Source organism: Actinia tenebrosa, unplaced genomic scaffold, assembly GCF_029948245.1.
Source record: "Actinia tenebrosa isolate PJP-AT-01 unplaced genomic scaffold, QUT_ActTen_1.0 PGA_scaffold14__42_contigs__length_11649687, whole genome shotgun sequence".
Taxonomy (NCBI): Eukaryota; Metazoa; Cnidaria; class Anthozoa; order Actiniaria; family Actiniidae; genus Actinia; species Actinia tenebrosa.
In genome coordinates, this window is record NW_028292574.1 from 7,251,838 (window position 1) to 7,264,602 (window position 12,765).

General features: G+C 40.1%; 2 protein-coding genes across 2 annotated transcripts; both read left to right on the top strand.

Annotated features, from left to right (window-relative positions):
* The first annotated feature begins 1,548 nt into the window (after positions 1 to 1,548).
* On the top strand, positions 1,549 to 4,447 carry LOC148911374 (uncharacterized). Its single transcript, XM_089029359.1, has 4 exons — positions 1,549 to 1,553; positions 2,022 to 3,058; positions 3,404 to 4,068; positions 4,208 to 4,447. Exons 1-4 carry the CDS (start codon positions 1,549 to 1,551, stop codon positions 4,445 to 4,447), a joined length of 1,947 nt encoding a protein of 648 aa, XP_088885485.1.
* Positions 4,448 to 6,102: 1,655 nt separating this feature from the next.
* LOC148911375 (uncharacterized) lies at positions 6,103 to 9,966 on the top strand. The gene is made up of 2 exons (XM_089029591.1): positions 6,103 to 9,193; positions 9,608 to 9,966. Exon 1 carries the CDS (start codon positions 6,165 to 6,167, stop codon positions 8,820 to 8,822), a length of 2,658 nt encoding a protein of 885 aa, XP_088885717.1. The 5' UTR covers positions 6,103 to 6,164; the 3' UTR covers positions 8,823 to 9,193; positions 9,608 to 9,966.
* The last annotated feature ends 2,799 nt before the right edge of the window (positions 9,967 to 12,765 follow it).

Sequence of the window (12,765 nt, forward strand, 5' to 3'; positions counted from 1 at the left end):
AGGAATGCCGTCTACAATGCGGTTGATATAGAACACCCAATTACTTTTGAGGGACGCAACATCTGTGAAATGACAAAGAACAACAAGCTTACAAGTTTCAAGACTGCCCAACTTGAAAGTATTTGCAACCTTTATGGTCTGGATGTCGAGAGGTCAAGTCAATCAAGAAATTTAAAACGCCCTTATGTCAACAGCATTACCGTGTTTGTCTCAAGTTGTTCGTGTTTCAAGCGATGACCAGGTACACTTATGTCAATTTTTAATTAAAAGTCTAACGTGCATATCATATCTAAAATGCATAATTCGAATATTTGCCCTCCTTTCTTTACAATTAAAATGGCATTTGAATCGCCAAAAAACGCCACTTCTTTTTCCACTTTGACTTCACTTATAGGTTGCAAATCAGCTTCAAGAAAATAGGAGTCGATCGATGACCAGCGCACAAGTAGCAAGAAGAGAAGGAAGTGATACTGCGTCGTTCGAACTTGCCATTTTCCTTGCTTGTTGTTGTTGTTTTCAACTGAAAGTTTTGGAACCAAAGTGACGCGACAATTGTAAAAAGTCGCCCCACTCTTCAGGACAGAAGTAAGCTATTTTTAAGTAGGCTATTTTAACGACGTTCGTGGGCATTGCTCGCCCGCATCTTTCTGCGCATCGATTTTCAGTCGGTTTTGTGCGCCTGCGCACTTCGTGATGACGTCATTCGAATGTTTGGATGAGCAATTCAAAATAGCGAACAAAGTGAAATATCTCGAAAATTACTTCAGATGCTTCAGATGGACATTTTTCATATTTTTGACTTCCATTTTCTCGCGGTACACATAGAGCGTATCCCGCTCGCTTTAATTTTCTTTCGCAATTCCGTCAAAGTTGTACGGCTTATAAAAACGAAGACGGTCACTCCTCGTTTTTTCTTTTTGTATATTTAAAGTGTATATCTTAAAGTATATTCATACAAAGTTTCATTAAAATGACACCTCAAATTCAATTGCCCGTGAAGCCTAAATTCGGATGTGAATTTTTTCATTTTATCTACTGATAAGCTTATCATTCTTTTTAAGGAAATATTAATCTACCACATTCTGAAGAACAATAAACATTTCGCCGTGTGCACTTTAATTTAGTCACAAAGCTAAATGAATGGATGGATGGATGGATGGATGGATGGATGGATGGATAGATGGATAGATATGGATAGATGGATGAATGGATGGATGAATGAATGTTTTAATGTTGGGCTTTTAGAGAGGCCTTCAGCCGTGCGTGACTGTGTTTACATACGGCTTTGTTTGTTGACAATACGGTCCGCTCGTTCCTTGATTATCGCTAATAAAAAGGAATAAACACTTATACACCCTCATAAAATCGAGAAAAGTTGTACACTTTGTTCAGAATTAAGTTAAAAAGTCTAAAAATCTTCTAAAATGTAGTTTGTCAACAGGTGACATTGCGTGACGCGAATGCTCATTTAGAGTAATTAGCGATGAATATGGTCCTGAAAATAGTTCATATTTCAAAGGCATTTAAAGATCCCAAAAAATTAAAAACATGGGGTGAAAGAAGAAATAACGCTGAGAACGGGGAACTTTGTTTTGTTTTAAACAAACGCCGCCGACCGGAGAAACTCGATTTTTAAAAAAGGCTTTTTCAGCGAAGCGAGAATCATCGAATTTTGCTTTATGCAAATTTTTGACTTCATAATTTTCCTGAAAAGACTTCTTTTAATTCGTTTTGGCCTTGGAGGTATAACTTAGTCCTTTATTAAAAAGAATACGAAGTTTGGATCGGTTTCCAACACGTTTAATGTGAAACTGTGATGTTTATCTTCGGATGCCGTGACAGATAAAAATTTAATGTCGCCGCCGGTCGCATTTTAAGGGGGGGTGGTCGATCTCAAGAACGAAAGGGATTTCAAATCTAATAATATTCATTTTCAACATAGCTAGTCAAATGTATAAAGCAGCCGAAGTATGAAAAGAATCGGCCGACCCCCATCCGTTCGACCTGCCCGGTTTTCTCAGACACTCACTCTTAAAGTCATTATTGGAGGATTACTTGAAAGAACTTCCTGTTCTGGGTTTCAACTCAGGCAGGTACGATATCAACGCTATCAAGAAATACATTTTTACCTACTTGGTCAAAAACAATCCCATTAAGTTCACCGTAAAAAAGAACAATAACTTTATGTGTTTAAAAACAGAAGATTTCAAGCTCCTTGACATTACTAATTATTTAGCTCCTGGATTTAGCTACTCTCAGTTTCTTAGTAAAGCCTACGAGTTCAAGCAAAAGAAAGGATTCTTTCCCTATGAATGGATGACTTCACTTGATAAACTTGATCAACCTCATCTTCCATCTCATCAAGATTTCTATTCGTCATTAACCAGCTCCAATATATCTGAACAAGATTATGATTATTGTCAAAGAGTGTGGGAGGAAGAGCGTATGGAAACATTTAAGGACTTTTTAATCTGGTATAATAATTTAGACGTAGAGCCCTTCCTTGAAGCTGTAGACAAGATGTGCGACTTTTGGAAAGATCGTCATATCGACATGTTTAAAGACGGACTCAGTGTACCTGGCTTAACCATGAAATATCTGTTCTCTACGCTTCCTAATCAGACCTACTTTACGTTGTTTAACCAGAAAGACTGTGATCTATTCTATCTCATGAGAGATAACAATGTCGGGGGACCATCTATCATCTTTCATCGCTACCACGAGAAAGGGAAAACGTTTATCCGTGAACAAGAGATGAAAAGCCGAAGTGAAAGTCCCAAAGTTTGTCAAAATGTAGTTGGCTATGACGCCAACGCACTCTACCTATGGGCCATCATGCAACCCATGCCTACAGGCTGCTACTCAAGACGACTAGCCTCTGATGATTTCAAACCTCAATTTTCTTTAAAGCTGGCAGTAGAGTGGTTAGAGTGGGAATCATACACACGAGGAATGCCCATTCGTCATCAATACAACAACACTGAAAAAAGGCTTGGACAACGAGCACTACCCGTTGATGGTTTCCACGGCCCATCTCAAACTGTGTTTCAATTTCAAGGTAAGTTAATTTCGCTCTATTTTTTAATTATATTTTAAATTTTTAATTTTTAATTTTTTAATTTTTAATTTTTTGTTTTTGTTTTGTACTTGTGCAAAATATGATTTAATCACGTTTTATTCACTCATCCATCCATTCATTTCTTCATCCATTTATCGATTGATTCGTGTATTTATTTCCATATTTGCTCAATAGTTTAGCTATTCACTTTTTATCCATACATTCATTCATTGATTTATTGATTCATTCATTCATCTGGCATTCATTCGTTTACTCATTCATTCATTTACACATCCATTACTTGATTTTTAATTTATGTATTAATTTTATACACTTTATTCACAGGATGTTATTACCACGGTCACAATTGTTACTTTACCAAAGGCAAAACTGAAAACGAACGATGTGGAAAGTCCATGGCTGAGCTTTATGAAACAACAAGAAAGAACAAACAATACCTAGAGGATCTGGGGTACACTGTAGTCGAGAAATGGGAGTGTGACTGGTATCGAGAAAAGAAGAACAACCCAGCAATTCAACAGTTTATTCAAGACAATCTTAGCCGTCCACTAGACAAAAAGTACAGCATGACTGAAGATGAGGTACTCAAACATGTGCGTGATGGAAAGTTGTTTGGTTGCGTGGAGTGCGATATTCACGTTCCAGACCATCTTAGTGAAAAGTTTTCTGAAATGTGCCCCATATTTAAAAACGCTGAAATCAATCGTGATGATATAGGTGATTTCATGAAACAGTTCGCTGAAGAGAGAAATATCATGAACCAACCAAGAAAAAGTTTGATCGGTAGTAATCATGGTACCAAGATACTCCTTGCCACTCCTCTTCTTAAATGGTACCTTGAACATGGACTGGTGGTCACCAAAGTATATCAAGTTATCGAATACACCCCTGAAGCATGCTTCAAGTCATTTGGTGATGCTGTTTCGAACGCTAGAAGGGCAGGTGACGTTGATCCAAGTAAAGCCATCATAGCAGAAACTATGAAATTGGTGAGTAACACTATGCATAATTTATAAAATAATAAAGAAATAAAAAAATAGAGAGAGAGAGAGAGAGAAAAGAAAGGGAAGGGAAAGAGAAAGTAATTCGGTATCACTGAAACTCAATTGTTCTTGTCCATCTCAACAGATTGGTAATTCCAGTTATGGGAAGACAATAACCAACAAAGAGAAGCACAGGGATATACAGTTTTATAGTGAAGAAGAAGCTCCACCTTTGGTGAACACAATGTATTTTAGAGGAATAGAGCAAATAGATGAACAAACATATGAAATACAGTCTTGTAAAAAGAAAATTAAGTTTGATTTGGGTCCACGTAACACTCCACAAAGAGCTTTTCAATTTAGTTGGCGTGAATTGGACATATGAAATTTGGCTGATTTTTGAATTTTCATTTTTTATGATCATGTCAAAATTCGAAAATTATCTCATCAATGTCAATTTTCAATTTTCGAATTCAAAAATTAAAAATCAAAATATATATTTGAAATGACTTTTCGATATTTTGATTTTGTCCTCTGAAAACGAACTTTGGAAAAATATCCTGTAGACAGGGGGGGATGAAGATTAGGCGGACTGAGGGTAGGTGGGTCCACTAACAACAACAACAATAATAAAAAACATAGAGGGAGGGGAGGCACCAAGAACCCACCTACTGACCGGACTTTTACGGCACGAGGTTTCTAGTTCGTAATCGTATCATCCCGGCTTCCACTTTGTAAAAAAAGGCGCGAGATTGAAGTATTGTTACTTGTGTTGATTTGAACGACATGGCTTCAAACAGAAGTGTTTTAGATCCTTATGAACACGAAATCAAACAGCTTATAGAAGATTTTGGATATACGCTTCGTGAAGTTGGAGTGTTTTTAACCGAGAATTATGGATTACAACGACGATGTTCTGAAAGGAATCTACAAGTCTTCTGTTCTTTGAGAGACATTCATCGGCACGACTACGGTAGGATTTCCCGAACTAGCATTGATACCATTGCGAGAGAACTTATTCAGGAAGTAGTAGTATACAAATGAGAGTTCTGCGCCACGGCGCCTATTGTTCTTTTTGCGCCGCCTATTGTTCTCTGGCGCCGGTCTAATTTTCAGGCAAGGGGAGGGGTGGTCTACGATCAACCATCACGGGAAGACCGGTCGATGGTCCGACCAAAGGTTACTACCGGAATCGGGGTGGGATATAAAGATTTCAGGAGTTTTTAGATAAAATTCAAAATCCTTTGTTTCAGCAAGAGGTGATTTTATGAATTAATGAGTGATAGCTTTTGAATCAGTGAGCTCAAGTTTATGGTCTAATTTTCAGGGAAGAGGAGGGGTGGTCTACATTCAACCATCACGGGAAGACCGGTCTATGATCCGGCCAGAAGTTCCTACCGAAATTGGGCGGGATATAATGATTTCGGTTTTTTTTTTTTAGATAAGATTTGAAATCCTTTGTTTCAGCAAGAGATGATTTTATGAATTAATGAGCTATAGTTTTTGAATTAATGAGCCCAAGTTTATGGTGAGGATGATGACATGTTTAATAAGCAGACAAATACGGTCTTTGTCTTGGAAAGGTTTGTTTGAATGAAATCAAATAAACCAGGAAGAAATCTTTTGTTTGAGCAACTGGTGGTTAGGAGTTTATGAATTAATGAGTCTAGTCCTATAGTCTTCTGTTTGGGCCTACTTTTGAAGCCTTTTTGTTAGCATGATGTGTTTAATTAGCAAAGACGTTTAATAAGGGCTGTGATTGGTTTACTTTGAATCTGCGAGTGTTTGGATGACATGTAAGAAGAATTAACTGGTAAATACTTAATTGAAAAGATCTTTTGTTTTGGCAGCAAGTGTGTTTGACATTGGTTTTATGAATAATGAGCTGCGGTTTTGTTGTTGTTTTATCTCCTTTAGTAGGATCTTTGACTGAAATTCACTACATGTAACTGGTAAAGAAAAGTCGCACATATGCTGCCCTTTTTTTTTTTTTTTTACTTAATTTTCTAAGATGGGAAAGCTTTTTCCCGCCAAAAGTTACATCACTCTCTATTCTAAATCGAAATACGTCATCAGGCGTATAAAAGTGGTTGAAGTAGCGAATGAGGTTCATTGAACTCGAGACCACGAACCGCGAAGATGACTTGTTGGATATTCCTGAAGACGAATGGCTGAGGACCGATGCCGAATTCGCCTCTCTTATTTCAAATATAAGCACGGAGAACTTACAACGGGAACAAGAGAACATTCAACTAGAAGCAGCGGGAACGAAAGAATCTTTACAGGACAACCTCCATTGCTGCCCTTTGTGTCCTAAAAAATATAAACACAGAAAAGATCTCAACCGCCATCGAAGACAGAAACACAATTTCATCTGTGGTAGTTGTTCACAGCAGTTCTCGTGTCCAGAAACGTTCGCTGACCACCATAGACTTTGCCAGGGTTGTGCTTCAAGAAGGCCAAACGATGAAGAAGATTCTCCGATGCCTAAAAAGCGTAAAATTCAAAGCGGAGAAGGAAATGTCGAAGAGAATGACCAAGAACCCGTTGAGTCCGCTATTGACGACCACCTAAAAGCATACACAATGAAACCGAACAAAACTGAAAGATATGATCTCTCTCTCACCCTACAAGGAAAACGGAAAACTATTCTTAGAAAACTACAGAAAGAGCTAGAAAAGAAGCAAGGTGTAAAGTGGTTTTTATGCAGTCAAGTTCAAATGACAAAAACCTCCTCGGATTTAGAAGAAGTCACCGCGAGCCCCCACTTTCGAAGCGCCACCATGACCATTCTTAGACCAGACCAGATTGAAAAGCAGTTCGATCAGGCCATAGAAAAAATCAAGAAAAGCTTCTTAGAGTATCAGAGAGAGGGAAGCGGGTGGCGTTTTGATCAAGTATTAAACATAACCTTGAATGTGGCGAGCTACAAACCGTTAAGCGGCTCCAGCTACCTCGAACTGCCCAAGAAACTAAGGGACAAGAAGGCGGTTCTGAACATCAAAAACGACGATCAAAAGTGCTTTCTTTGGTCCATCCTAGCCGCCAAACACCCTGTTGATCGGCGAAACCATCCTCATCGACTACAACACTATCAGCAGTATGAAGAAGAGTTTAAAATGTTGGGGATAGAGTTTCCAGTAAAAGTCAGTCAAGTGGCTAAATTTGAAAAACAGAACCCAAGCACCAGCATTAATGTTGTTGGGTATGGAGACGGAGAACTGTTCCCGCTTCACATCACAGAAGATAAGAAGGTATTTCATGTTAATTTGTTATTATTTTCTGAAGGAGAACAGAGGCATTATTGCCTAGTTAGAAATTTAAGTCGGCTACTAGGTGACTTGACAAAGCACAACGGTCAAGCATATTATTGTAGTTATTGTTTACACGGGTTTGTAAGGGAAGATTTATTACAAGAGCATGAGCTTTTATGCTCAAAACTCGGACCTCAAAAAATCAAATTGCCTTGTGAGGATAATAAGATTTTGAAGTTTAAGGATATACAAAAACAGTTAAGAGCTCCATTTTGTATTTACGCTGATTTCGAGACGTTACTGGCGCCTTGTGATAAAGGTCAGGTAGACTCGAATTCTAGTTATACTTTAAAAACCCAGCATCACCAACCCAGTGGTTTTTGCTATTGTATTGTTTCGGATCTAGAAGAGTACTGTAAACCCCCAGTTCTTTATCGGGGTGAGAATTGTGTGGATAAGTTTTTAGAGTATCTTGTAGAAGAAGAAAAGCGTATTTCAGAAATACTGAAGCATATCGTGCCCATGAATATTACCCCAGAAGAAGAACAGGCTTTTCAAGAGGCGACAACATGTCACATATGTAAGGGAGAACTGGGTGCAGATAAAGTCCGTGACCATGATCATTTAACGGGGGATTTTCGGGGGGCCGCTCACAACGAGTGTAACATAAATTATAAATTTACGGGTAAAATCCCAGTGATTTTTCACAACTCTCGCGGATTTGATTCTCACCTTATTATGCAAGGACTCGGTAAACTCAAGGAACACAAAATCAATTGTATTCCCAATAACACGGAAAAATACATTGCATTCTCTATAGGAAACCTGGAGTTTATCGATTCCCTGCAGTTTATGAATTCGTCTCTTGAAGGGCTTGTTTCTAATCTTGCAAAAGAGGGTCATGACAAGTTTCAAGTGTTAAAGAGATACATTACGAACGATAAAGTTCCGTATTTGCTTAGAAAGGGAGTATACCCTTACGAATATATTGATAGCTTTAGTAGATTCAATGAAAGGGCACTCCCAGCCAAGGAGGCATTTTTTAGTAGTTTAAAAGGAGAGGGAATTAGTGATGAAGATTACACTCACGCGCAGCAAGTTTACCAGGTCTTTCAATGTCAAAGTTTGGGTGACTATCATGATGTATACTTGAAGTCAGATGTGTTACTGCTTGCTGACGTATTTGAAAACTTTAGGAACATCTGCATGCAGTACTATGAGTTAGATCCCTGTCATTTTTACACCAGCCCCGGTCTCTCTTGGCAAGCCTGTTTGAAAATGACAGGGGTAGAGCTCGAACTTCTGACAGACCCAGACATGTTACTTTTCATAGAGAAGGGGATGAGGGGAGGGATAAGTGTCATCTCCAATCGATATGCAAGGGCAAACAACCCTTACATTGAGGGCTATGACTCTCGACAAGATACAAATTATCTTATTTATGTAGATGCTAATGTAACCGGCGGCAAGGCGCTCAGCTATGGATCAGATTGCAAGTGGTTTTGACAAAAGAATTTATTGAAAAATTCACACAACTTTACAATACACAAAATAAAAACGGGAACGAGATTACAGGATATCTCTAATGAAAACAAGAAAAATATTTACAATGAGATAAAATAAATTTGTAGCTTATCTAAATAGCTAAAAAGTTATGAATAAAATACAGTTTTGCTAGATATAACTAGAAACGGAAATACGTAAATTACGTCACAGGTAATTTGAATATTGCATACTGATTAGCAGTGTTTACAATACGCGAGTGAAAATTACTAGGTTGCAAAGTTTAATGTACAAGTCGGTAAACCGTTTAAAATGAACTAAACCAATGGAAAAAGCAATAGGAAAAATTGACTAGAGGTTAACTATGGCTTTAGGTAAGTATTTTAACCTTTGTTTATGACAAACTAAGAATTACACGGTTTACTGAACACGCGGTCGCGACAATGACCTTGAGTGTAGAGTTTAAGTAGCGAACAAATTAAAGGTTGGAAAGAAAAGGTCTTTTATCCCGCAGTTAAGGCTATTTATCGTAGTAAAAAGGTTAAACAAGCGAGTAAGGCGGTAGCGATCCTATAGTAAACGTTTTAAAGAGTTTAAAAGACAAGATACACTCAGCGTGATTACTAAATTACTACTGCGTGAATAACTTTGTACTAAATTACGCGCTAATGCGACTAGCATTACAACAACATGAAACGAATGCTTAACAAATATATAAATAATCTAAGCTATAAAATATAACGACTAGTTAACGATATTAACATAGATTTGTCCTAAATCTATCCTAGGTATAAGTGTAAAAGGCTTCAAAGATTCATACCTTTACATCGTAGAGAATTCCTTGTCTTGATATGTGCAACGTCTTCAAGAACTTTTACTACACTGATTTAAGCTTAGTTTGGGCCTACTTTTATGGGAAAACCTGCATTCTTAAGACCTTACACATCCTACGCAATGTTGCACGCCCTAGGCGCAAACAGGATGTCCCAAACACGAACTTACGTAAACAAGCGCCAAACCTAGGCATGACTCACTGTAATGTAATTACGTACGGAAATTATTTCTTGCTTACGCATTTTCCACGCAAACAGTTAACTAAAGAATTACATTCCTATGTGTACACGAGGCATTCCTAATTAAAAATATAGATTTATGACTAAATAATTACTGTCCGAAATAGTGTCTTTTGACTCTGTCACACTTGCCCCTCCTTTTTGTTTGCTTCGTCCTCGAGCAAATTCAGGAACAATGATGCGCAGGTGGACTCGTCAGTGCTGAAGTGCGGATCTTGGAAGATTATAGAGGTTGCTGTGTTGGCCTGCCGTTGTCCTTGTGGAACGTCGGAGTACAGGTGCAGCCAGTTCTTCCTCAGACGCATCATCACTATCATCATCATCATCAGGTTCAGCTGGTTCTGTCATTGGTTGAAAGGCGATTGTCATTCCTCCAATGTCATCTTCTTCATCTGATGATTCTGGCGATGCAGTACATGTTTGTCTAGACCTGTCAGCTTGCTTGTGTCGTCCTCGTATCTCCAGCATTGGTCTTGGACACACTTGCATTTCTCCTTGACTAACAACTTTATCTCCTCCATGTCCATCAGCTCTTTCAACGACATATGTATTGTTGTCTCTTCGTTCGACGATTTTGTACACTTGGTTGTCCCATTTATCTTGAATCTTGTTTCTTCCTCTGACTTTACGGTTGCGAAGGAGTACTCGCTCTCCAACTTGTAGTGGTTCGGCCAGTGCTCTGCCCTTCTGGTCATGGATCTTCTTTCTGATGGTAGCAGCTTCCTTCAAGTTTTGTGTCACAGTGGTATAAGCTTCTCGTAGACGAGTCTGGTGCTTGGTAATCCATTGCTGGTTGTCTACTGTCACTTGTCTGTCATCATCAGGAAGTAGAATGTCCAAAGGTAGCTTGGCATCTCGACCAAACATCAGGTAAAAGGGTGAGTATCCAGTCGTTGCATGTGGCGTAGCATTATAGGCGTAACATAACTCTTTCAGGTGTTCAGGCCACCTTCTTTTCTTTTCTGCTGGTAGAGTTCTTAGAAGCTCATGTAGTGTACGGTTGAATCTTTCGCACTGCCCATTTCCTTGAGGATGATAGGGGGTTGTCCTTGACTTCTTAATTCCATACACTGCACACAACTCCTTGACTAGTTCTGCCTCAAATGACTTGCCTTGGTCAGAGTGTATTCTTTGGGGGATTCCATACACAAGGAACCATTCTTTAATCAGGGTCTTGACTACGGTTGTAGCTTTCTGATCACGGGTAGGTACAGCAATTGTAAACTTTGTGAACACATCTGTTAACACGAGGACATTTTCTCTTCCATCTGTTGCAGGCTCAAGCAAGGTAAAATCCATCGCTAGCACTTCCAATGGCCTAGTAGCTAGTAGGCTGCCCATCGGCGTCTTGACTGGAAGGTAGGATCCTTTGGCAATGACACATCTTTCACAATTTGAGATCCATTGCTTCACATCTCCTTGCATACCGGGCCACCAACATCTTTTCCTCAAGAGCTGTTCTGTCCTGTCTTGTCCTTGATGTCCACATTGATCGTGCGCACCCTTCAGTACTTGTGATTTCATTGATGTGGGGAGTAGCAGTAACCGAAGCTCACTTCCCTGTCCGACTCCTGTACGGCGGTAGAGAACTCCATGGCTTTCCTCAATCCTGTTCCAGTGACTAAGCAACTTCCTTGTATCCCTTGTCTCTTGTTGGCTTTGCCTTTTACTTGGCCGACGTCCAAGGTTTCGGCAGTGGAGGAGACGACTGATACATGGGTCCTCCTGCTGTAGTCGTTGGATCTCTGTGAGAGGTGTGGTTGGGAATGAGGTTGTTTGCTCCTCCAGCGCACTTGTCTCTGTGTTGCTTATGAACGCTGCTGATACCATCAAATGTTGACGTACCTCTTCTGGTAGGTCTGTAGTATTGGTAGAATAGGCTAGTGTACTTCTTACTTCAACTGTGGTTGGTTCTTCATCTCGGTTGATGCGACTTAGAGCATCTGCATTCTGGTTGTGACGTCCAGGGCGGTACTTGATGGTGAAGTTGAAGTTTGCTAACTCTGCAGCCCACCTCTGCTCCACAGCTTTCAGCTTACTCTTTGACTGTAGGTATGTCAGCGGGTTGTTGTCTGTGTAGACGACAAACTTCGATCCCAGCAGGTACTCCCTGAACTTCTCACATACAGCCCACTTCAAGGCTAGTAGTTCCAGCTTCCTCGATGAGTAGTTCTCCATGTTTCGCTCTCCACCTCTCAGGCCTCGGCTGGCATAAGCGATCACTTTGACTCTTCCGTCCTGTTCTTGGGACAGCACGGCTCCCAATCCTTCGTTGGACGCATCCGTCTCTAGGATGAAGGGCTTGGTGTAGTCCGGGTATGCCAGTACTGGTGCTGAGGTTAGTAGATTCTTTAACTTGTTGAAGCTCTTGTGGCACTCTTCTGTCCACAGTACTCCAATCTGCTTCCGGGTGGTCTTGTTACTTCCTCCGCTCCCGAGCTCAGCAACTAACTTGTGCAGCGGACCTGCCACTTGAGCGAACTTGGGGACAAATCTTCTGTAGTAAGACGCGAAACCAAGGAATGATCGCACATCGCGCACTGTCTGGGGAACTGGCCACTCGTTAACTGCCTTTGTCTTTTCAGGGTCTGTCCCGACACCGTCAGCAGAGACCACGTGCCCCAGGTAGGACACCCCATCTCTGAAGAGTTGACACTTGGCTGGTTCAACCTTTAATCCATGATGCTTCAGCTTACTGAATACCGTTTCCAACCGCTCAAGATGTTCTTCAATGGTGGATGAGAAGACTATGATGTCGTCCAGATAGACCATCAGGGTGCGAAGTATGTCCTCTCGGAAGACTCCTTGCATCAACCTTTGGAAGGTCGCTGGGGCATTCTGTAGTCCAAACGGCATCCGAGTGTACTGAAACA